This window comes from Drosophila grimshawi, unplaced genomic scaffold (assembly GCF_018153295.1).
Source record: "Drosophila grimshawi isolate 15287-2541.00 unplaced genomic scaffold, ASM1815329v1 contig_44, whole genome shotgun sequence".
Classification (NCBI taxonomy): domain Eukaryota; kingdom Metazoa; phylum Arthropoda; class Insecta; order Diptera; family Drosophilidae; genus Drosophila; species Drosophila grimshawi.
This window is the reverse complement of record NW_025063240.1, coordinates 7904970-7928867: the sequence shown is the minus strand read 5'-3', so window position 1 is coordinate 7928867 and position 23898 is coordinate 7904970. Positions and strand designations below refer to the sequence as shown.

The window sequence follows — 23898 nt, the reverse complement described above, 5'->3', positions numbered from 1 at the left end:
TCTGTCCAACGTTGCCACTTTGCTGGAAAATAACTAATCAAGCTGACAGCTGTTGCCACAGCTGACTGCGAGTTCAAACAATTTTCGGCACATTTTTTTTCATTACGTCCTTTGCTACATTGTTGAATAATAAACGTGATGATATTATTTGGCAGCCTCCGTCGCTGGCAGCCAAGAGTTGTCGTTGACATTGCGCAACGCTGTGCGAACAGCACCTTGTCCAGCGCCAAAGCCGATAATGAAGTCAGTGCGACTGTGAAGCGAATTCGGCAGGAACTGGCCCAGGATAAACAAGAATTGAGCTGGCGGACGCCAATTGGTGATCGGCCGGAGGATTGGAATAGCAAACTGAAACTATTCTCGAACTCAGAGCAAACATCCGATTTTATTGTGATGATGCAACGACCCATCGATCTGAGCCCCACCAACATGAAGCAATGGTGGACAAAGCGGCAGGAGCGCATCGAGCGCCACATGCAGCAGTTTATACCCGAACGCCACAAGATTCTGGGGCCCGAGTTGGCAGCAGCCCATTTTGTTTTGTATCGAGGCGGTGCGGCAAAGTTCTTGAATGATCAGCGATGGCATCGCGCCTCCACCGATGGTGAATTCAATCTGCCCAACAAATTTCAACCCGGCTACAAGCTGGAGGCGTTGCGCTGTGACAATATGACGCTTTACTACGAGGGTCTGGAGAATTTGCGTTGCTTGGAGCACCTAAAATTCTTGTCGTTTCACAATGTGGGCACCTTTGACGATTGGTGTCTGGATCGTGTTGCTGGCGGCGACTATCCGCACCTTGAGGTGCTGGACGTGTCGGGCACGGCAATAACAGAAAAAGGACTCGCCTGCCTCCATCGACTGCCTCGGTTAAAGCTTCTGATTATTGACGATCCCAAGCAGACGCTCGAAATGGAATTGGCCACCTCCATGCTGGAGTTGGCTATGGCGTCGCTCAAAGTGATGGCAGCAGATAGCATACATTAAGTTTTGTCGAGACATATATGATTTTATCAAACTATTTATAAAAATATCACAATTATTTGCTTTTTGGTTTGGTTTTCATGTAATCAGCTTTGATTGCCGCACGCTCCTCGATCGGTGGCAAATAGGGCTCAATTCCTTTGGCGCGGCGGTCACTTCGCACTTTGTTCTAAAGGATATTGAATTTATTATTAAATCAATATGGATATTATAGCAGCAGCTACTTACCCAAAACTCTTTGCAATTGTTGTAGTTGGCAAAGTAAACTTCGCAAATATCTCGATCGAAATTGTTTTTGTTCAGGCAGTTGAATGATAATTCCTGTTCCTGCAATTAACAACCTTTATATTGAGTCACACCGTCACAATCAGTGAACATCATGCTTACCCTTAGACATGGATTGTCGCGTTCGGCATTAGGATTGCGCGGCATTGTGTTATTATATTTTAAATTACGTTATTACATAAAATTCTTATTTTTGTTTTTCTAGCCGGTTCTTGGCTGACAGTGTTGGGAATTGAGAGTCGATATATTGTTTCAGCCCTGGTTTCTAATAAATAGTTAATGTTAAGCAACAGCTGAATTGCTATAGTTCTGTTAAAATTGTTCCTTCAAAAATTTATTTCGATTTTGTCTTACACTACATGTCATTTAAAAATATGCGTATACTAAAGTATGCTTAGATAATTTAACAGCTTTGTTTATTATTTTTTTAATCTGCATGACGATTAACGGCAGCTTTAACAGTCACCATTTAGTATGCAATGTTAATAACATTACAGCAAATGTTGGTGTTCTGGGAACAACTCTTTTTTTTGTTTCGCTCACTATCCAACACTAAGAGAAACAGTCTTGCTAGATTTTTTTCGAGGAGCACACGTTCTGTTTTTTTGCGCGTAATTTCGACTACAATTAATATTAAATCATTAATAAATTACTCAAAATGAGTGCGATATCGAAATAAACAACAACTGTAACGATAGCAAACAGTGAAAAGCGAAGCGAGAAGCAGTTGCTTGCTGTGCTCTGTGTTGATCTCTTCTCTGTGCGTGTGTGTGTGTTGTGTTGCTGGTGTGTGTGTGTGTCGAGTGAGTGCGTTATAAATAAAACGCCAAGAAGAAGCTGCGTGCAAAAAGTAGACGCCAAGAAAAATAAAAAAGAATGTGCCCAAAAACAACAGTGCAAGAAAAGAAAGTGTTTTTCGTGAATTTCCATTGAATTTCTAATACATTTCTAATTAATTTCTGAATAAAGTAAGGGCGAAAGTGCATTTTTACATACGTGTGTGTATTTTGCTGCTGCTGCAAAAGGTGAATATCGCGAGGGAAAATCATTTGCATTCTGCGACGACGACGACGAATGAGGCTGTCAAAGCGTAATTGTAAAATTCCACTGTCTGCCGTCGCAGTTGACGTCGCAGTCTGCTATGCAATGTATATATGCATGTGTGTGTTTTTATATACATAGGTATGTGCATTTGTGCAAAGAAAACATGAAGTTTTCTAAGCGAATGCGAAATGTAAAATGTATTAATAATAATTGTATGTGTGTGTGTGTATTACTCTTTGTGCAGCACAAATTGAACTGTGAACTTTATTTGGATTTGGGGACAACAACAAGAAGCAACAAGCAACAAGGAGCGTTCAACTTGCAACAACAACAGCAACAGCACGCCGTGTAATGGATGCAACATCAATAATAACGCAAGTTTCACGCGATGATGAACAATTGAATGTCTATCCAAGCGACAAAGGAGGTAAGAGACAACAATAACAATAACTACACACAAATACATATACGCTGACACACACGCACACTATGCAGAGCATGGCCCCCCAGTGAGTCATAATGGCAGCCCAATCGCCGTCACAACAAAGACGGAATAAAAATACTTAAAGGACAAGTGGGTAAAGCTCCAACCACCCAATCCCCCTCTGACCTTAGTAATTATTGAGTAGTCAAAACCCTCACTCCAATCAATTTCATTTAACTCCCTCTCTCTCTCTTCGGCTCTCTCTGTTGTATTGTGCGCAGCTGTTTTTGCGTTCCTATTGTGAATGATCTAACCACTTGCTGCTAGCGCTTCTGACGTCGCCAGCTTGCAACTTTTTTTCGAGCGCCACCTGTAATCAAAGTCAGTGACGTCAGGCACTTAACAAGTGCACGCAAACACCAAAATAAATTTAAAACAAATTGAGCTGCTTTTGCATGTTCTTAACCCAGAGAAAGAGAGAGGGAGAAAGAAAAACATGCCTAACAATTGAAACCACAATTAAATTGCACATACAAATGTAGATAAACAGAGTGAGTAAGAGGGAGTAAGCGCGAGAGACGAAGAAGGCGAAACCGGTATTGACAGTGTCGACTAGTTTTCTATGTGAAAGAAAACAAACAAACAAACATAAAGAGCAACAGACGAACAACAAAGCGTAGCTTACAAAAAAGCTTGAATGAACAGTTGCAAAGAGCGCGCTTTAGTATTGAGAAAGAGAGAGCGAAAAGTTGCACACTTGCACATATATTTTTATGTACAATTACATATGGTTGTGTGTGTTATTTTATTTCTTTTTTACTTCGATTGCAATACGGGTGCGGCATTGGGCGGCAAAACGAGACAAGACGAACGCCGCCTTAAAAGTAACAACAAAATTTAATCTAATCTGCGGTCGCAAAAACAGACGACATGCTATAGACATAAATATGTGTACATATACATATAATGGCAGAGCATTTAGAAACTAAGCAAAAATTTTGCGTTTGGTTGTTAATTGACATCTCTCGGTGTGCTGCTTGCTTAAAAAGTTTGCTCACTTTTGAGTCGATTTATAAAACAGACAGCAGTGCTGCCAATTCAACTCAAACTATAACTCAAATATTTATCTACATTATGAAGCACTTCCGTGTGCATATCAATTGTACACATATGCATACATATGCATGTACATGTTTGTGTGTGTGTGCTGTATATATATGTATGTCTGTATGCATGCCTTTTGCCTCACTCTTTGACTTGTTGAGCTTTGCGACCAATAAGATATGACGACGTCATCATTGCTTGCTGCTGCGTGTGTGTGGGTGTGAAGGAGAGGGCAAAGCATTAGAACCGGCAACAGACGAAATATACATGTATTTTGTTGTTGTTGCTGTTTTTCTTTTCTTCTCTTTTTGTTCAGTGGGTGCCGCCTAAGTGCTGTTTGTCTGTAAATATTTATATAGATTCATGTGTATAAATGTGTATGTATGTATGTGTGTACAAATACACATATATTTTGTTTTTATGGGCAAATGCTGCTCTAGTATCTCATTTCTCGTCTGTGATTTTCAATTTCTCAAGGTCTTTAAACCAAATGACTTACGCACACACACAGAAAGACACATGAGTAGCAGCGCACTCTTTGCCCTTTCCAAAATATAAAAAAAAAAGTTATTATTAAACAAGTATTTGCATATGTATGAATTTGTCAAGGCAACGGTGTTAAAATAAAATTAATTAAAAGTTTATTTTGAATAAAAAAATGCATAATTATTATAATTTGATTATCGCCAATGTTGATTTATCATCTATCAAAGTAATTTGCCGACTCTTGTTCGTGTATAAAAGCTCTCACTCTTTCATTTACTCTCCTCTCTTGCGAAGAGCTTATGAAAGCGATAGGTGTTTGCATTGTTTAAAAGAACTGTGCATTTTAACAGCTATGGCAAACAGCTGTTTATTTATTTATTTCTTCTTAGATTTGCAATGTAAACAAGCAAATAAATTGGTTTCTATTAAAAATGCTGATCAAGATAATAAATTGTTAAGAGGAAGTCATTAAACGATAATGTGTACAAATAAATTATATAAGAGTGGCCACGATTAGAAAAAAATAAATGTTTTGCTGGTATGAATAGAACGGCTAATATGGCCTTTACCGCAATTTTATTAAAATAATTTGCAAGCATACCCTTAATGCTTCAAATGTGAACTAAATTTTACTTACATTTAATTAAACTGATTAAAGTTGATTATATTTTCATTGAAAATAAAAGCGAATTTAAAATTTAACCATTGTTACTATATTTTTATTTAATTTCTACTTTACTTGTATATCTATTCATAAAAACAAAATACATTATAATTTTTTGCTTATGCGTTGAAATATCTAGAGCAGACACACAAACATTTGTTCATATTTTAGTTGCCGCAATGCATAATTATTTAAAAGAATTTGTTTGTGCATATCTACATTATATATATAAATATATATATATATATATATATATATATATATATTCATATATGATATGAATACATATGCGTGCTGTGCAAAAATTTTGATGGGCTTCGTAAGGAAACATTTCCTACATCAGACAACGTACATATATATAAATAAATAAATAAATATACACATATTAATATGTATACAGCTGCGAAAGCGATAATTAAATTATTTTTGGCGCTTTCCTTCTTAATCCATGCAGCAATCAAATTAAACAAACTGCCATTGATGATGTCTGAAGAATACCATCTAAATTTAAAGTATGTGGGGGTATTTAGGAGGGGAGGGGTGGTGGTTCATTGACCCTTGCACTGTGCTGTGCTATGCTGTGCTTTTCTAAATTCCAACCCCCAAAAGCGCGACATCTTTGTGCAAATGCAACACAAAAGGGTCGTCAGCTTTTTGCTCTCCAGATCTGCTTCCCTCTCTATCTCTCTCGTTCTTGCTTTTGAAGCAGGTGTTTTCCCAGCCTGTGCAAACATCACGTGCAAAGACGAAACAAAAAAAAACACCAAGAACTGTTTACAGGTCGGTCGCTTTTTTTTTGTGTCTGTGTGTGAGTGTCTGAACTTTTGAAAAGCTTTATAAATATGTGTGTTGAAGGTCGAGCTAATGGGTGCCTATTTAAAGCCAGCGCGCAAAAGAACCAACAACTGAGAACTGTTAATTGTGAATGATATCATATGTATGCGGACGCTAAGATAACAAACATTGTGAATGCCCGATTAGATAAGGGCTGCAAAATATGTTTTTTAAACTTGCAAGTTGAGAAAGCTGTTTTCTTTTTTTCTTTTCTTGTGGCATTATTCGCATTCGATATATTTTTAATGACAAATTTGCTTTCAATTAATTATTATTAAAAATACACACAAAGGCTGCACACATTTCTACATATGTCTGTCCGTGTCTATTTATTTCTGGCAAGCAGCAGATGTAAAATAGAATAGAGAATGAAAATGAGTTGCAAGCGCAAACATAAAAATAATGTATATATAAACAAAAGAAATGCTTGTCATTTTCATTGCCGTTCGCCGCGAAAATGTTGTACACACAGACATATTTTTTCCCAATTTACGCATAAGGCCATTTAACAGGCTGCTGTGAATTTCACATTTGCATTCATTAATGCGACAACAAATTTCTTTAATATCTTTTTGTTTGTCAAATAAATCTCATATTTAATGGTGAGACATTGAAAAAACCAAAATTGCTACAGATGCAAACAGCTGCTAATTTTGCGAATACCTTTTTACGATGTACATATTTATATATTTATTTGAACAAACATCGATTGGAACTAGCCCTTAGGCCATGCGAGCTCTGCTTAGGAAATTAATTAACTAATTCGCTAGGAAAACTATAAATAAAAAAACAATACATTTTTGGCAATCAATATAAATATTTTGTTGATTCCGTAATCAGATTGTATATGTTTATATCTAACAATTTCTGGCATATCTAAACAGACTTCACATTTGATTATATTAAGCAGTTAATATTAAATATGACAGGCAACTGTTAAAAATGTTAAGCATTCATTTATCAAATTGTACATGCTGAAATAGTCTAATTAATTATAATTAATAGTTATTATATATTCCTTAGCAGCATTGCTAGCTAAGTCGATATAGACATGTCCCTCTTTCTGTCTCAGAGACTATATCTCCACTCGTTTGCGAATATCAATACAAATCGATTTTCGATAGCAATAAAAGCCACAATTTTATACGTATAGCCTCCGAAAAGTTTTAAATTATATTTTACTATATATTTAAATATATATTATTAATTATAATATTGCTAATCAGCTGTAAAGCTGATCAAATCAATTAAAAATCAAGGCCAAGATTAGAAACATCCAAGCTATTAACCCAAGAAAATTTCTTTTAGCAAGCAAATACGTTTTCTGTATATATAATCGAAGCGATCAAACAACTTTATCATATAGAATATACAGTAAAAATCTGTTTTATTTACCAATATATTCGAACTTAACTAATCAGCAGTTATGTGTATTATTTTTTGTATCGTTAAGCTCCTCACATTTGGCCAATAAATATATTCAATGTCGCACTTCAATATTATATAGCTTTGATTATAACAATCAGGTAACTTTTTGAACTTATAGTGAACGGCAGATTGAAGAGTTTCAACAAGGCGATTCCATCTTAGACGTGTACAAGATTTCTGTTCTTACTTGTTCTTAGTCAAATTAAATCCCACATTTAATAAAATTAAATCTCAGCCAGCTTTTACACATGTAAATCGCGTACATATAATTATATATCAATTATTTATATACATTATTGATGAACATATTTATGTAGGTGTATAATCAGACATTGTGGGGGATCTCAGTGGACGTGAAAGGTGCTCAACATCCTCTTGTACAAATCACGGAATTCGTGACTATGGCATTTTTCATATTTTATTTAGGTATGCAAATACATAAATACATACATGCATACATATGTATGTACATACCAATAACACCCACAGATTTCAATTTTAGCGATTGATTATTACGGTCAGCTGCTTGCCAAATTTGGTGTCTATTAAAAGCGTACAGACAGATTGTTGCTCATTTAATGATGCTATAAATATGCCCAAAAAATGCAAAAATAAACAAAAAGAACTCTCCACCTCACACACGCACTCACACACGCACACATATATACACACATGCACACCCAAAGTCAATAATTCAATTTTAAAGCCTTAAAAATAGGACAAAAGCATAATAAAATAAAAGAGAGCCTGCTGCGAAGGTAGGCATAGAGGAATGGTGGAGTGGCTTATGGGGGAGAGGCTGTGCTTGAATGCGCATCAGACAGGCGAGCAGCGAACCCACAAACCTAAATTTAGATATACACATACACATGCATACATACATACACACATGAATATGTACACGTTTATGCATGTATCATCAGCCTATCAATAACGACAAAATATTGCGGATGTCAGTTCAACAAGTAGGCGACAAATTGACAACGATTCCTCCTTCTTTGCTCTCCTTCTCCTCCCACTTCTTGCTCTCCTTCTCCTCCTACTTCTTGCGCGGGGCTATTATGCAAAGTTATGTAAAGCTTTTGAGTGTGAAGCGTATGAAGCGTGGCTACTTTAAGCCTTAAACATGTCGGGCTTTTCACCTTTCACCTGCCTAATCATCTACAGTATGTGTACAGTTGTGAACGAAATAATAGCACCACTACACCATTTTTTGTTATGCAAAAAAAAAAAACAAATCAATTTTGCAATCTTATTTTATTATTATTTTGTAGTATTTCCCCTATAAATTAAAGTTAGTATTGCTACTCCTCGAATTCTTTTCAATATACATTTTTTTTTTTGGAAAAGCAACTAAAAGGCGCTATAAAATAATAACACTACTTACGTGCTTTATAGAAATAGCTGATTTATTTCTAGTTTTCATAAATGCACATTGAAAAATGCTGCAACCACTTTTCTTTCGTTAATTTTCTGACTTTTTTTATAAAGTTTAAATTCAATTAAATAAGTTGAAAACAGTGACAAAAATTATGTATTTTTCTTTTTTACTTTTTTTTCAAGCGTATTCTGGCACTTCTATAACATTACTTGTGAGAGTGGTGCTATTAGTGTGTTCGCCACTGTATGCGTGAGTGCGTGCTTCTATCACGTTTTTATTGTTGTTGTTAGGCAACGCTCATAAAATATTCCAAGTACAGTTACACTTTACAGACTGGGCGAGGGATGTAAGGGTTCGTTCTAAGTGCTGCTGGATGAATATATATTAAATATATACATGTGTGTGTAGGTGTGGGTGTGTGTATTGGCTCAGTCTAAGCTCAGTTTTGTGCTACAACAAGCTAACGGTTCACTGAACCGACTAACGTCTAGCTTAGCTGCTGCAATCCTCCATGCAACATGCAACATGCAGGCAGCGCACTTCATTCATGGTTTTGCCTCTGTATGTTGTACCAAGTCTCTTTTTTGTTACACTCACACACACACACACTCAGCAAGGGGGGTGGCATTGCTTGTTTTGCTCTATTGCGCACCTGAGCACCTGAAAAGCGACCACAACACACACGGCTTAAAGGTCAATCGGCGACCTTCTTACTTATTGACGTTGGTGTGCGTGTCTCTTGAGCCTCTCTGTCTGTCTTTACATATGTGTGTGTGTGTCTGTGTGTATGTGTGTGCATGCAATTATATCATTCGCCATCGATTAAACGCATGCAAGTATGCTAAATTGGTTTCTATATGGAACAGAATTTCACAAACCTCCCAAAACCCCCCCAAGATTTTCATGGGTTTTTCCATTTTTTGTATTCGATATTCGACTTGTCTATTTTCATTTTCACACACAATATATTGCGTATTTCTGGAAAGCAAGCGTAAAATCATCTATATATGTATATATATATACATATATATTTTTATATATTTGTTCGCTAAGCAATATATCTTTATTGCTGCATTTATGGCTCTATTTATTGTTGCTATTAAGTTGTGTTGTGGCAACAACGTTAAGGGTCTTAAAGACACGACTTGGGCAACGTAATCAGTCAGTATGTGAAAGTATTTCACACATCCTTGCTGTCTAAATGTCTAGGAAATATTTCAGAAATAATAAAATATGGCACAAAAGTAAAGTAGATAATTTTAAACTTTTAACTTCGATTACAGGGTGTCTCCTATGCGAGCACTCTCAGTTTAGGTTAAGTTTTTTAGTTTGTGGTTGATAAGTTGCATAAGTGCATTAAATAATCTATTTATATTATTCTCGATTCACGGTCAAACTCAAACCGCAAAAAGTTTGAACACACTTTAATCAAAACAAACAAAAAATAAAGGTTTTTCTCAAGCTCAAATTAAATATGAAATGTTAACTGGTTTTAAATGGCAGTCAGTTTGTCATTTTGGGTGAATCAATCAAAATGCTGTATCTATTTTATCTATTATTTATTTATGGACAAAATTATGACTTATCAATGAGTGCTAAGCATAATGTCTTATTAACGAGGCCTTCGACTCGAGATAATTATATTATTGGATTTTAAAACTAAAGTTAATTATAAGTTTAGAAAAGGCGATAATATTATCGACGCAGCTGTCTCTGACGTCAAGGAAGGGAGCAAATGCTACTTTATCTATGACATTTTAAGCCTGAAAACCTTCACAGTTAAACTGTGGAAAGAGTAAATCAAAATTGATGACAAATTCTCTAAATAGAAATGTTCTCTTTCTGTTTTGTATTTTGAAATTAGTTAACTATTTTATCTATTATTTATTTATTGAAAAAATTATGACTTAGCAACAAGTACTATGGTCGATTAGAAGGGAGCAAAGGCTATTTATCTGTTTGCTGAAAGTAAATCAAAGTTTATTATCAATTTTCTAAATTGGAAATCTTTCGTTGTTGTTTGCTTTTTTCTTTTAGAAGATGTGGATCGTTTGAAGCCACAAAAACGAGGTATTCTACAATCGTTACTTTGCTGCTGGCGACGAAATCGAACGAAAACCAATCAGAATGGCACACAGATCGATGGATCGACAACACCGCCGCCCCTACCGGACCAACAAAGGTACCTACTACCTCAGGTTAGGCACTCCGATATGCATAGAAAGTGCATGGTAATCGATTTGGATGAGACTCTAGTGCACAGTAGTTTTAAGGTGAGTAGTGATATATATATATATACATATATATAACAGAATAGATTAATCAAAGATAATTAATACCTATCTCTGTATCTGTATTTGATGTATAGCCAATACCTAATGCCGATTTCATAGTACCCGTGGAAATCGATGGCACCATTCATCAGGTTTATGTGCTAAAGCGACCGCATGTGGATGAGTTTCTGCAGAAGATGGGTGAACTGTACGAGTGCGTTTTGTTTACAGCATCACTAGCCAAATACGCAGATCCCGTTGCCGATCTGCTAGACAAGTGAGTGATAGTGATATATACACATAACTATATATATAATAAATCAATTAATAATCATTTCCTGCAGGTGGAATGTGTTTCGTGCAAGACTGTTTCGGGAATCATGCGTTTATTACAGGGGTAATTACATTAAGGATCTAAATCGTCTGGGCAGGGATTTACAAAAGATTGTCATTGTTGATAATTCACCGGCCAGTTATATATTTCATCCCGATAATGCGGTGAGTATTCAATAAATATGCATAATAATTTAGCTATAATTATTTATTTATATTGTTTTTTTTTTAGGTTCCTGTCAAGTCATGGTTCGATGATGTGACCGACTGTGAACTGCGCGAGCTGATACCGCTCTTTGAGAAGCTAAGCAAAGTTGATTCCGTCTATTCGGTGCTCTGCAATTCGAACCAGCCGCTAAACAATCAAATCAATCAGCACGAGCTGCAACAGGCCCCACAGCAGCAACAGCAGCAACAAACCATCTCTGCCACAACAGTTATTACACAGGCGAGCACGCTGTCTGCACCGACCATGCTGAATGCTGCGCAACAGCAACAACAGCCGCAGCAGCAGCAGCTGCAACAACAGCAACAACAACAACAGCAACAACAACAATTGCAGTTGTCCAGTCCGCCCAGCCCACAAAGCGAGCTGCTGCAGAAGACGTAACATCAGTGGGAATTAATGTTTATAAATATATGATAAAAAAAACGTATACATATTATGAGACCAAGCAAAAGCAAAACAAGCAAAAGCCTGCAAAAACAATATATATACACACACTAACACACACCCACATACACACACACACAGAGAAACAATAGGAAACTTATTTAAAACTGTAATTGCATTGATATATCTATCTAACTAACCCTTTGCTAGGCTAAGCTCAAGGTTTTTATTTTTTTAAAACTATTTACAAGGCACATTTGTTATTTATTTTATTCGATTTATTTTTTACTTTCCTGGCTCTTGGTTTTGTTATTTGTTTTTAACATAGTGCATATATATATGTATATATGTATGTGTGTGCGTGTGTTAATTTTTTTTTTATATAAACGAAAGCAAAGAAAGGCCACGCTTACCCATTATACTGGGTATTTTCCCCATTCAAGAAAAAAAATATATATATGTATACATAAATATCTATGTATAACTAATAATCATTGAACTTTTATATACACCATATATATATATATACATATTTTAAGTGCGCATATTTAACAAAGGGAAAAACTAAGCAAGCTAAAAAATCTAATGCAGCTAACAAAAAAGAATAAAAAGAAAAAGAAAAAAAAACAAGAAAAAAGAATAACTATACATATGAGCAGAGAGATAAAATCAAATTCAAAATAGCATATATTTATATATATATTTTTTTTATTAAAAACAAAAACAAAAAAAACACTACTTAAAAGAAAAGCAAAAAGAAAAAAAAGAAATGTACGCGTACTAAAAAAAAAAAACTTTATATATATACACATCTTAAATATATATATAGATATAAATCTATAGTGTAAGCAACTGTATACACATTTTGCTTAAGCTAAGGCATGTATAAATATTTCGTAACTTTATTACCACGTTTATGCGGGTGTTCCTATTCGTGATTTTTCCTTGAAAAGTCCAGCAAAATTTGAATAACTATCATTTGTTTTTCAATCGTTTCATTTTGTTTTGTCGCATGGCTAATCACGCATTTGAAGCTTGGCATAAACGTTGTCTAATTTTATCACATGCACAACAAGGGCACACAATTAACAAAACAAAAATGAAAGAAAACCTTTGTTCAGCCTAAATTTGTACACTGAAAAATACCAATGGGAACCGCGAATGCCACTTGTTGGGCATCCAAAGTCTGCGGCAAGAACGCAGCTACATATGTCAAGAAATACGAAAAGGAAAAAAAAATCAAAATGAAAACTTCGTTTATACGCTGCACAATATCATGTATTCTCGAATTTGCAAGCACAATCGAAGGTTTCTCACATCAAATCAAATCAAATATGCACAAAAACATATCCATTTATCGCCAGACGACTACAGACTATAAAATCAATTCTGAGAGCTTAAGTTCCTCAAATCAGACATGAACAAATCAATAAATTTTGAGCTTCATGATATTGGGTAACGTATAAGCGTAGCATTTCAACCATTTAGTTATATATCTATACTTTAATATTGTATTTGCTTTCTAATTTTTTATTTTTTTGTCGTTGTTTTCTCTTGATCCAAGTGCGCTTATGAAACGCATTGCAATATTTCTTGAACTTTAACCTTCTATCTTCTTCTTCGTATCGTATCGTGCGGACATGTTTCGTGTTTCATGTGCAGGCAGGTGGAATATTGGAAATACCCTTGCTACTTACTCCGACCAAGTAATAAGTAATATTAGATACTAATAACGGCATATATAGAACACACTCGTATAAAACACTTATATTGAGCTCAAGCTGGCCACGCCGCAACCCACCTAAATAAATATATATATATATATATATAATATATATATATGTATATGTATGTATGCGACTATATACCGTTATGAAAATAAAAACGAAATATAAGAAAAGACGCTAACGCTATCCACACACACACAAACTCACTTCAGAGGAACACCGACCAGTGCCGTGACGGCTTTCCGATCGAACGATTTCAGTCTTATACTTATACTACTACTAATTCTCAGCTAGTTTTTTGCAAGAACACACACATTTCTAGTGCGTAAGCTTTTATATATTTTAACTGATCAATCAATGGGATAATACACAACAACCAACAAAACAAAAAAAAAAAGAAAATCTAAAGCAAAATAAAATTTCGGCACGTTGCAAACGCGCGCAATTCTCATATGATTTGCATTGAAGCAAAGTAAATTGACCATAAGGTAAAATTAAAAAATACAAATTATAAAAAAAAAAACCTTTTATAAATAAAGAGAATCAAATATTTCATAATATTGTATATCATTTACACTGCTGCTACAATTGTAATACACGATAGCAACTAATCACAAGCGAAATTTAAGTAATAAAATGCGATAACGTATTTTAATAATGCATATATATTTAACTGTTTTACATTTAATAACAAAAATTGAATAAAAACAAAACAAACAGGAAGAAACAAAAACCGAGCAACACTTAATTTATCATAAACTAAAAAATAAATTCTATTTTTAAAAGGACCCTATAAATGTAATGCCTAAATGTCTGGAAAAGAAAACAAACCAATTTAAATCTACAAAATATTATGTCATCAAAAAAATAAAAACAAAAAACAAAACATAAAAACAAAAATAAAACAACAAAAAAAAAACATTAAAACCCAAATACAATTCGATTTTTACTGAACTTTATTTGGTTTTCTTCATCAATTTTAGAATGTCGTCTAATGAAATTACATCTAAATTGGGGATATCTTATAAAAAGCATGCCTCGATTTATAGTTTGTCTTCGAGTTAGTTAAAGGAAAAGTTAGGATTTTTGTGGTGCTCTGAAATTAAGAATATTGGTTATGTTTTGTTGTTTGTTTTGAATACGGAATAAAGTTCTATTTATTATTAATTTTTAACGCACATACACCTCGTTCGTTTCTTTCTACATACTATTTAATACACATATTTTGTCTTGAACTTAGTCGCTAAACTAAAGACGTAGGCAATTGATTTTTGGTTGTTTTGTTTCATTTTTGCTGTTAATCGGGTCGAAAACACTTAGAATACGCAGTTACATATTACTTTTCGTCGTAGTCTTTTTTTTTAAGCGTTTTCAATATCGTTTTAACTATGCAAGCAAAAGAATATAAAAAATGTCTCAACAAATAAATCGTAGCAAATACCGCAGGGTGAAAATTGCGCAATATTGTTTTTTTTTTTTTTTTGTATAGTCTCGAATACAAAATAGTACATCGAAAAAGGTTTGTGTTTTTTGAGTTATAATTACATACATACATATTTATTTAGTTGAAATTGTTCATTAGGTGATTCATATTTTGTCGTTTTATTAAAGGTTGTTATTTAAATTTAAATGCATTTAAGTAACGTGTTACACTTAGAAACGGTTCTGTTTTTTTTTTAACTATGTGTCGTGTTTGGTTTTTGTGTTTTGTCAGGTTTGTTGCACTTTTAGAAATTCCTTCATTGATACTTGGATCATAGGTGTACATAATTTCATAACTATATGTATAACTATATGTGTGTATATGTATATATATATATATATATAGTATGTATATTTTAATATGCAATATTGTTTTATATATATATATAGAATTTGTTTGCACTATAACATTTACTTAAATGATTGCTGACTAGACTAGTGCGCATTGAATCGGATCGCGTTTAGAATATTTACTTCTTTTTGTTTTTGAAAGTATGCAAATTGTATTTTATGTTTATGTTTTTGTTTTTTGCTTTTGCCGTATTTTCGCATTAACATTTTAAAGTATTTGTTTGGTGTTTGTTCTTTTGGTACATGGAAAGCTGCTTAAGCGAGAGCTTGGATACCTAATCTCTTGTTGTATGCGGTTCCAAGCCAACACAAAGGCAACTGCTAAATATTTTGTTGTTTATTATAATCTTGCTTTTAGAATACACATAATTTGGAATACATATTAAAAAAGTTCTTATTGTAGTATTTACTGTGCGCTTTACAAATTTGTTAATCATTGAGTTTACATTAGGTGAATTTCAGAGAATTTGAATATTGCACAACTTGAAAAGTGTTGGCAGTTTTGATTTTGTTTGCGATAATTACAAGTTTTATTTTTATTCATTCAATTTGTTCGGTTGTGTGAGTGTTATAAGTTGTCTTTCTTCTTTTTTTTTTGTTTTTTGGTGTTACAAATACTTTAGAGTGGTGACGACAAAAATGTATTATCATAAACCAGTTAAATTAAGAAATATGCTGAAAAATGTACAGAGTTTTGTTTGTAATTACAGGTTAAATACATGTTCAATGTATCTGTGTACGTATTTATATCAATTTATATTTTGTGTGTCTGTTTTTTGTAAGGCATTTCCTCACAATTTGCTCGATCCGATATCGGTCAGCGATGACGCTTCTGTCTTCTGTTTGTTGTCTTTTAATTTGTTATTAAATCTTTGCTGTTGTTTTTGTTGTTGTTGTCTGCAACAGAGCGTACCAATTACGTAAATAACGAGAACTAATACAAAGCTAGTAATAATTGGGAGAGGCATATCTAAAGCATTGTCCGGTTAAATGTTAAACGTTAGACATGCGCAATGGGCATTTGAAGCGTCTTCGCATCCCGATGGGATTTATCCTACACATACTGATGATCGCCGGCGAGTCCATCGGCATCGGCGCAATCGACACGCAACAGCGGCTCCTTCTCAATTGTCTGATGCACCTGCGCATCATAGTCATAGTAGCTCATCCAATCGACGTGCCGCGGCTGCATCATGCCGAAGCAGCTGCATTCCAGAAAGTCAATTAGATTGAGGAGCGGACCACGCGTAAACGGACTGTGTCCACCCTTGGCCTGAAAGTGACGATAGCGACCACGATTCATGCGCTCATTGGTAGTCATGCCCAGGCAAATCACCTGATACGTTTGACAGACGGTCAACAGAATCACCCAGGACATATGCAGCAAAGCATTACCCATGACCCAGCCTACCCAGGCATTGCAATTGCCAATTGCTCGCATGGCGGTGAGGAAATCTGAAACACAAAATTATTAATAATTTTGCAAATGGATATGGACCAAATAGTGGACTTACCGTCAAAGCGGACATTGCACTCGTTTACGTAGTACTTGGAGCCACCGTAGAGCATCCAGGCGCACATGATCAGCAGCATCCACAGAAAGCCCATGAAGTAGCTGTGATTCTTCAGACCAATGCAATTGCCCACCCAGGGGCAATGATGATCAAATCGTGCCACACAACGATCACACACGGAGCAGTGCTTAGAGCGTATGGGTCGCCGTACCAGGCAGCCTGAACAGAAGGAGGCGGGCTCAAAGCCAATGCCACCGCGTTCCGACAGCTCAATAATGGTCTGCAAAAGGAATGCAATGCAATTATACAATAGATATTAACAACAAGTTATCCATTTGAACGCACCTTGAATCTTTGCTCTCTGGTGGGTCGTATAATGCCTGGATCACCCTTCCAAGACTTGAGAAAGCACACCCACAGTCCCAGCGAGCAGATTAGGAAGCACACTGTGGTCGCAAATGTGACAGCATCATCGATATACATCAGCCAGGTAACATAGAACCAGGCCTTCGTCGCCAGATACACAGATAGCGGCAGCAACGCCATCAGATGCTCATCGAACAGCGTTTTGCCAATCGTGTGGAATATGGCATAGAGGCAACCAAGCAGGAAAAATTTGATAATATACAGCGTGTTCAGGGTAAACACAATGCCAGCCAAATAGAAGGCGGTGAATGGACTGGCAGCCATCGACCACCAGCGCAGGCGTTTGTCATGGCGCAGTTTTGAGAGGAGAGATCGGCGCTGTTGTGACGTCAGTGATGCTTCCCTGACCCGATCCATGACCTTGGCACCAATCCAAATGGCGCCCGTTTGTGCCTCCAGCATGCTTAGCGGCGTCTCTGCCCGCAAATTGGGCACATCCAGGGAAGCCTTCGACTTGAGCACCAGCGTGGATATGGCGGTCGCATTACGTGCCAATATCGCCCAATGCAGTGCCGTGTTGCCATGCGTGTAATCAACCATGGCGGGATTGGCGCCCAGTGTCAGCAGCAGACGCACTGGATCCAGGGCACACACCTATCACAAATAATAATGATTCATTACATTTTTATATCAATATCAATGTTAAGCTTTTTTGGTCTGATTGGATTTATTCCAATCCATATAAATGCATTTAAATATCCCCCAAAAATCTAATAAACATTTCTTATTTTTTAATTTTAAATTTCAATATTACATTTTATTTTTAATACAATTTGATTTAGTTTTTTTTTTTATATAAGATTAGAGCGCTTTGCATTCTTTAATATTTAACATTTTTTAAAGAAATAAATACAAAATAATATGAAAAAAATTTAATTTATGGGAGGAGAATATTTGGGTTATCACCACGTTGTCTCTTAATTGATTTAATGTTTTATCGATAACTAAAATGCGGGAGGTGAAGTTCCAACAATGCTCAGTCTTACGCAAGTAAATAAATAGAGTTTTAAAGTACTTTGCTCGATTGGGGATTTTTCTTGACTTTCCCCAAATGAATGCATCAAATGTTGGACCGATTTGCATTTAAGCACCCCAGAAATATTATAAATTTTTATTTTTTGTTAAAATTAAATTTAAATATTGAATTTAATTGTTTATTTAATTTTTGTATTTCTTTGTGACGACTAATATAAATAAGATTGTAGCGATTAGAGATTTAGAAGATTCCTTTTATGAAGAAAATATTAAAGTGAAATGAATATTTATTTAAGCTTATCAACACGTTTTTTCATAATTGATTTAATGTTTTATCGATAACTGAGTGGCATGCGGGAGGTGGAATTTGTTGGAATTGAGCATTGTTGGATGCATTCCTCCTGCCGCGTGCCAGTTATAATCAGATAACGCAATTAAACAAATTGAGTTTTATGATTACAGCAACTTACCTTCCAGGCGGCCCACATGAGTGCCGTCATGCCGCCGCGATCTTGCAGATCGGGATCAACGCCCTTGGCTATAAAGTAGGCCACCAGGGCGGTGTGGGCAAACTGTGCGGCGATGTGTATGCAGGAGCAGCCCTCGGCATCCCGTATACGGGGATCGGCGCCGGCGGCCATCAGTAGAACAACGGCACTCAAATGACCCTGCCGTGTGGCCCAGTGCAAAGGTGTCGCATTCAATTCGCCACCAACGGCATCGACTGTGGCACCCTTCTCTAGGAAATATCTAATAATGTCCCGCCGATTGTTGATGGCAGCCCAATGGAGGAGTGTGACCGTTTCGCTGTCTGGTTGATTAACATCCCAGCCGGACTCGATGAGGTCGCGGACACGTGCTATCGCACCGTACTGTGTGGCCTTAACGATATCGAAGCCACTGTAGTCGGGCTCCACGGGCGCTGTGGGCGGTTGTTGCGCTATCAGCGCCGCCTGACGATCGTTGTCCAACTGATTGCCAGCACCGGGCACACATGAGCCCGTCGTGGCCGCATTGCAGGCGCTTTGGTACATTTTTTTTTTGCAGCGTTTGTATATTAAGTGTGTGATTGTGATTCACTTAACATCCCTAACATACACACACACACATGCACATGCACACACACACACTCACACATTCACACCCCCGCCAGGTAATGAAGGTATTTGGTTGTTATTCACAGGTCAAGCATTTTGCAGCACATTATTGACAGCAGCAGCTTATCAGGCCTGTACTAAGAAACAAACATAGGCGCACCGTTAACTTCTCAAATATTTACACAACTATAAGTTTTTAATGCGTTTTACATACGAAAATATCTGCTGCTGGTCAGTGTGACCGTTGAAGTAAACCACCGAAATACTCAATACACACGCAAGCTGGTGAAGAAGAAGCAGAAGAATACTACATGATAAAAAATTAAATTTTGAATTATTTATTTCAAATGTTTTATTCAAACGAGATATTTATCATTCGTTTCTTCATATAAAATAAATAACCGTATGCAATTTTGAAATACGAGCTCATTAGATATTCTTTAATTTTATTGTTTTAAATGCAAAATTTTATTATATAAAATTGTTTTTCATCTTGAATATTAACTGGTTTTTCATAAATACAAAAAAAGCCAAATAAAATGTATAAATATTTATTGGAAAAAAAAGCAATCACATCGAGTGCATTAAATTTTATTCAGTTTTCATTCTTTCATTTTATTCTTTAAATGCAAAATTGTATAATCTAAAATGATTTTTAAACTTTGACATTAACTTGTTTTTTATATACCAAAAAAATCAAACGAAATTTTAATTACTTATTAGAAAAATACCAAACACATCGAGTGCTTTAAATATCTTGCGGCATAAAATACCATCAGGTGAACGGAGCTGCCAACCTGATTGTGGCTTAACAGTTGGTTCATTTCGCAATTTCTTCATCTTTTCCCGCGCGGAAAAGATCGCGTTATTTTTGCGGCTTTCGATTTTTGAGTTATTATTTTTTGTTTAATTATATTTTATTAATATTATACAAGACATTCAGCATGGATAGCAAACGCAAGGTTAATGGTAATGGCACAGCAAATGGCTACTCAAAAAAGTCCAGGTAAGAAGCTGACTTTAGTAATGAAATATTAAACTAAAATTTACAATATAACTTGTAGAAATAACGATGATGACGATGACATGGGCGGCGGTTTCGAAGCGGAACTGGCCGCCTTTGAGCCCAGCGATGAGGTGATGTTGGACCAATCACAGCTATTGGGCGAGGGGCCCGAGAATCAACAGACCAGCGAACGTTGGTCGCGGGCGCCGCCGCCACAACTCAATCCACTGAGCGACAATTTAATATTCCAGCAACTGGATGTGGAGAACTATACGGGCCAGCCACTACCTGGCATGCCGGGCGCACAACTGGGCCCGGTGCCCGTCGTGCGAATGTTTGGTGTCACCATGGAGGGCAATTCCGTCTGCTGTCATGTGCATGGTTACTGCTCCTATTTCTATATATCGGCTCCGAAGAACTTTGAGCAGCGTCACTGCGCCGCGCTGCACGAGGCGCTGGACAGGAAGGTCATCGCTGACATACGCGGTGGCAATAAGGACAAAGTGCAGGAGGCCGTATTGGCTGTGGAGCTGGTGCAGCGACTCAACATCCATGGCTACCAGGGTGATGCGAAGCAGTCGTACATTAAGATAACTGTGACGCTGCCACGTTTTGTGGCCGCCGCATCAAGACTACTCAAGAATGAGGTCATAATGGGAGCGTTTGACTTTCAGGATTGTCGCGCCTTCGAGAATAACATAGATTTCGACATCCGTTTCATGGTCGAGACGAGTGTGGTGGGCTGCAATTGGATTGAGCTGCCGGCAGGCGCTTGGCGTCTGCGTGGACGCAATTCGAAGCCGGCGCCCGAATCCCGCTGTCAGCTGGAAGTGGATGTGGCCTACGATCAGTTCATATCGCATGAGCCCGAAGGCGAGTGGTCCAAGGTGGCGCCACTGCGCATCCTAAGCTTCGACATCGAGTGCGCCGGCCGCCGTGGCATCTTCCCCGAGGCCAAAATGGATCCGGTTATACAGATAGCGAATATGGTCATAAGACAGGGCGAATCGGAGCCATTCATCCGGAATGTGTTCACGCTGAAGCAATGCGCTCCTATTATTGGCAGCCAGGTGCTGTGCTACGATCAAGAGACCCAGCTGCTGGACAAATGGGCCGCGTTCGTACGTGAAGTGGATCCCGATATACTCACCGGCTATAATATCAACAATTTCGATATACCCTATTTGCTTAATCGGGCTGCCCATCTGAAGGTGAATAACTTTGAGTATCTGGGACGCATCAGGAACATCCGATCCGTTATTAAGGAGCAGGTGCTGCAGTCCAAGCAGATGGGTCGGCGGGAGAATCACTACGTCAACTTTGAGGGTAGAGTTCCGTTCGATTTATACCTTGTGCTGCTGCGCGATTATAAATTGCGCTCGTACAGCCTGAATGCGGTTAGCTATCATTTTCTGCAGGAGCAGAAGGAGGATGTGCATCACAGTATCATAACAGATCTGCAGAATGGCGATGAGCAGACGCGTCGTCGCTTGGCCATGTATTGCCTCAAGGATGCGTATTTGCCGCTGCGATTGCTGGGCAAACTGATGGCCATTGTTAACTACATGGAAATGGCGAGGGTAACGGGTGTGCCGCTGGAATCACTGTTAACCCGGGGCCAGCAGATCAAGGTGCTCAGTCAGCTGTTGCGCAAGGCGAAGACAAAGGGCTTCATTATGCCCTCGTACACATCGAGTGGCTCTGACGAGCAGTACGAGGGCGCTACGGTCATTGAACCGAAGCGCGGCTACTATGCCGATCCGATCAGCACCCTCGATTTTGCCTCACTGTATCCCAGCATAATGATGGCTCACAATCTGTGCTACACCACACTGTTGCTGCCGGGCGCCAAGGACAAGATGGGACTGCGCGATGATCAAGTCGAGCAGACACCGGCCAACAATAGGTTTGTGAAGGCCGAATTGCGACGAGGTCTGTTGCCCGAGATTCTGGAATCGTTGCTGGCGGCACGTAAGCGTGCCAAGAATGATTTGAAAGTGGAAACGGATTCGTTCAAGCGGCAAGTGCTGGATGGCAGACAGCTTGCACTGAAGATATCGGCCAATTCGGTGTATGGTTTTACGGGTGCACAAGTCGGCAAATTGCCCTGCTTGGAGATCTCGGGCAGTGTCACCGCGTATGGTCGGGTCATGATTGAGCTGACCAAGAATGAGGTGGAATCGCATTATACACGGGCCAATGGCTATGAGAATGATGCAGTTGTCATTTACGGTGATACGGATTCGGTTATGGTCAATTTTGGTGTAAAGACGCTGGAGAGGAGCATGGAACTAGGCCGAGAGGCCGCCGATTTGGTTAGCTCGAAATTTGTGCGTCCGATTAAGCTGGAATTCGAAAAGGTCTACTATCCGTATCTGTTGATCAATAAGAAACGCTATGCGGGGCTGTATTTCACCAAGCCGGACAAGTACGACAAAATGGATTGCAAGGGCATTGAGACAGTGCGTCGCGATAATTCGCCGCTGGTGGCCAATCTAATGAATGCCTGCCTCCAAAAGTTGCTCATCGAACGCAATCCCGATGGTGCCGTCGACTATGCCAAACAAATCATCGCCGATTTGCTGTGCAATCGCATTGATATCTCTCAGCTGGTCATCACCAAAGAGCTGGCGAAAACGGATTATGCCGCCAAGCAGGCGCATGTTGAGCTGGCTGCCAAGATGAAGAAACGTGATGCGGGCACAGCACCCAAATTGGGGGATCGAGTGCCGTATGTCATCTGTGCCGCAACGAAGAATACGCCGGCCTACCAAAAGGCCGAGGATCCGCTTTATGTGCTGGAAAACAGTGTGCCCATCGATGCCAATTACTATCTGGAGCAGCAGCTGTCTAAGCCGCTGTTGCGCATCTTTGAGCCCATACTGGGCGACAAGGCGGAATCGGTGCTGCTAAAGGGCGAGCATACGCGCACCCGCACCGTCGTCACCTCCAAGGTGGGTGGCTTGGCTGGTTTCATGACCAAGAAGGCGGCATGTCTCGGCTGCAAATCCCTGCTGCCCAAGGGCTACGAGCAGGCTGCGCTGTGTCCGCACTGTGAGCCCAAGATGAGTGAATTGTACCAAAAGGAGGTGGCCTCGAAGCGTGGCTTGGAGCAGACCTTTGCCCGGCTCTGGACCGAGTGTCAGCGCTGTCAGGGCTCTTTGCACGAGGAGGTCATCTGTTGCAATCGTGATTGCCCCATTTTCTATATGCGGCAAAAGGTGCGCATCGAACTCGATGCACAGGAGCAGCGGGTACGTCGCTTTGGACTGCCCGACTGGTAGACGACATACATTGAGAGTTGCATACATTATAAACCTATAATTTAATAATTATATTACTAGAAGTTATTACAAAGTTGTTGTTGTGTGTGTGTGTGTTGTATGTGTGTTTGGGATATTTGCGCAAGCGTTAAAGAAACTTCCAACTCCAACTCTCTCCTCATGGGTGGTGTACACTTTGGACAA

General features: G+C 38.0%; 5 protein-coding genes across 7 annotated transcripts; 3 read left to right on the top strand and 2 right to left on the bottom strand.

Annotated features, from left to right (window-relative positions):
* Positions 1 to 138: 138 nt before the first annotated feature.
* On the top strand, positions 139 to 1042 carry LOC6556900 (distal membrane-arm assembly complex protein 2). The gene has a single exon (XM_001984882.3). It carries the CDS (start codon positions 139 to 141, stop codon positions 985 to 987), a length of 849 nt encoding a protein of 282 aa, XP_001984918.1. The 3' UTR covers positions 988 to 1042.
* LOC6556565 (coiled-coil-helix-coiled-coil-helix domain-containing protein 7) lies at positions 989 to 1465 on the bottom strand. Its single transcript, XM_001984883.3, has 3 exons — positions 1372 to 1465; positions 1213 to 1311; positions 989 to 1153 (listed from the first exon to the last, which is right to left on the bottom strand). Exons 1-3 carry the CDS (start codon positions 1414 to 1416, stop codon positions 1040 to 1042), a joined length of 258 nt encoding a protein of 85 aa, XP_001984919.1. The 5' UTR covers positions 1417 to 1465; the 3' UTR covers positions 989 to 1039.
* A 367-nt stretch (positions 1466 to 1832) lies between these two features.
* Positions 1833 to 12602, top strand: LOC6557377 (phosphatase Herzog). 3 transcript variants are annotated; one of them, XM_001984884.2, is made up of 6 exons: positions 1833 to 2294; positions 2558 to 2740; positions 10672 to 10907; positions 11003 to 11184; positions 11252 to 11405; positions 11473 to 12602. In XM_001984884.2, the coding sequence occupies exons 2-6, from the start codon at positions 2665 to 2667 to the stop codon at positions 11848 to 11850; spliced, it is 1026 nt and encodes a 341-aa protein (XP_001984920.1). In that variant the 5' UTR covers positions 1833 to 2294; positions 2558 to 2664; the 3' UTR covers positions 11851 to 12602. The 3 variants fall into 3 exon arrangements, with proteins under 3 accessions (XP_001984920.1, XP_032598028.1, XP_043071606.1); XM_032742137.2 differs by having other exon boundaries at positions 10675 to 10907; positions 11473 to 12516; XM_043215671.1 differs by lacking the exon at positions 1833 to 2294 and adding an exon at positions 2437 to 2451 and having other exon boundaries at positions 11473 to 12516.
* Positions 12603 to 15586: 2984 nt separating this feature from the next.
* LOC6557026 (palmitoyltransferase Hip14) lies at positions 15587 to 19681 on the bottom strand. Its single transcript, XM_001984885.2, has 4 exons — positions 18799 to 19681; positions 17273 to 17947; positions 16928 to 17207; positions 15587 to 16868 (listed from the first exon to the last, which is right to left on the bottom strand). Exons 1-4 carry the CDS (start codon positions 19360 to 19362, stop codon positions 16468 to 16470), a joined length of 1920 nt encoding a protein of 639 aa, XP_001984921.1. The 5' UTR covers positions 19363 to 19681; the 3' UTR covers positions 15587 to 16467.
* A 638-nt stretch (positions 19682 to 20319) lies between these two features.
* LOC6557025 (DNA polymerase delta catalytic subunit) lies at positions 20320 to 23781 on the top strand. The gene is made up of 2 exons (XM_001984886.2): positions 20320 to 20431; positions 20490 to 23781. The coding sequence occupies exons 1-2, from the start codon at positions 20370 to 20372 to the stop codon at positions 23713 to 23715; spliced, it is 3288 nt and encodes a 1095-aa protein (XP_001984922.1). The 5' UTR covers positions 20320 to 20369; the 3' UTR covers positions 23716 to 23781.
* The last annotated feature ends 117 nt before the right edge of the window (positions 23782 to 23898 follow it).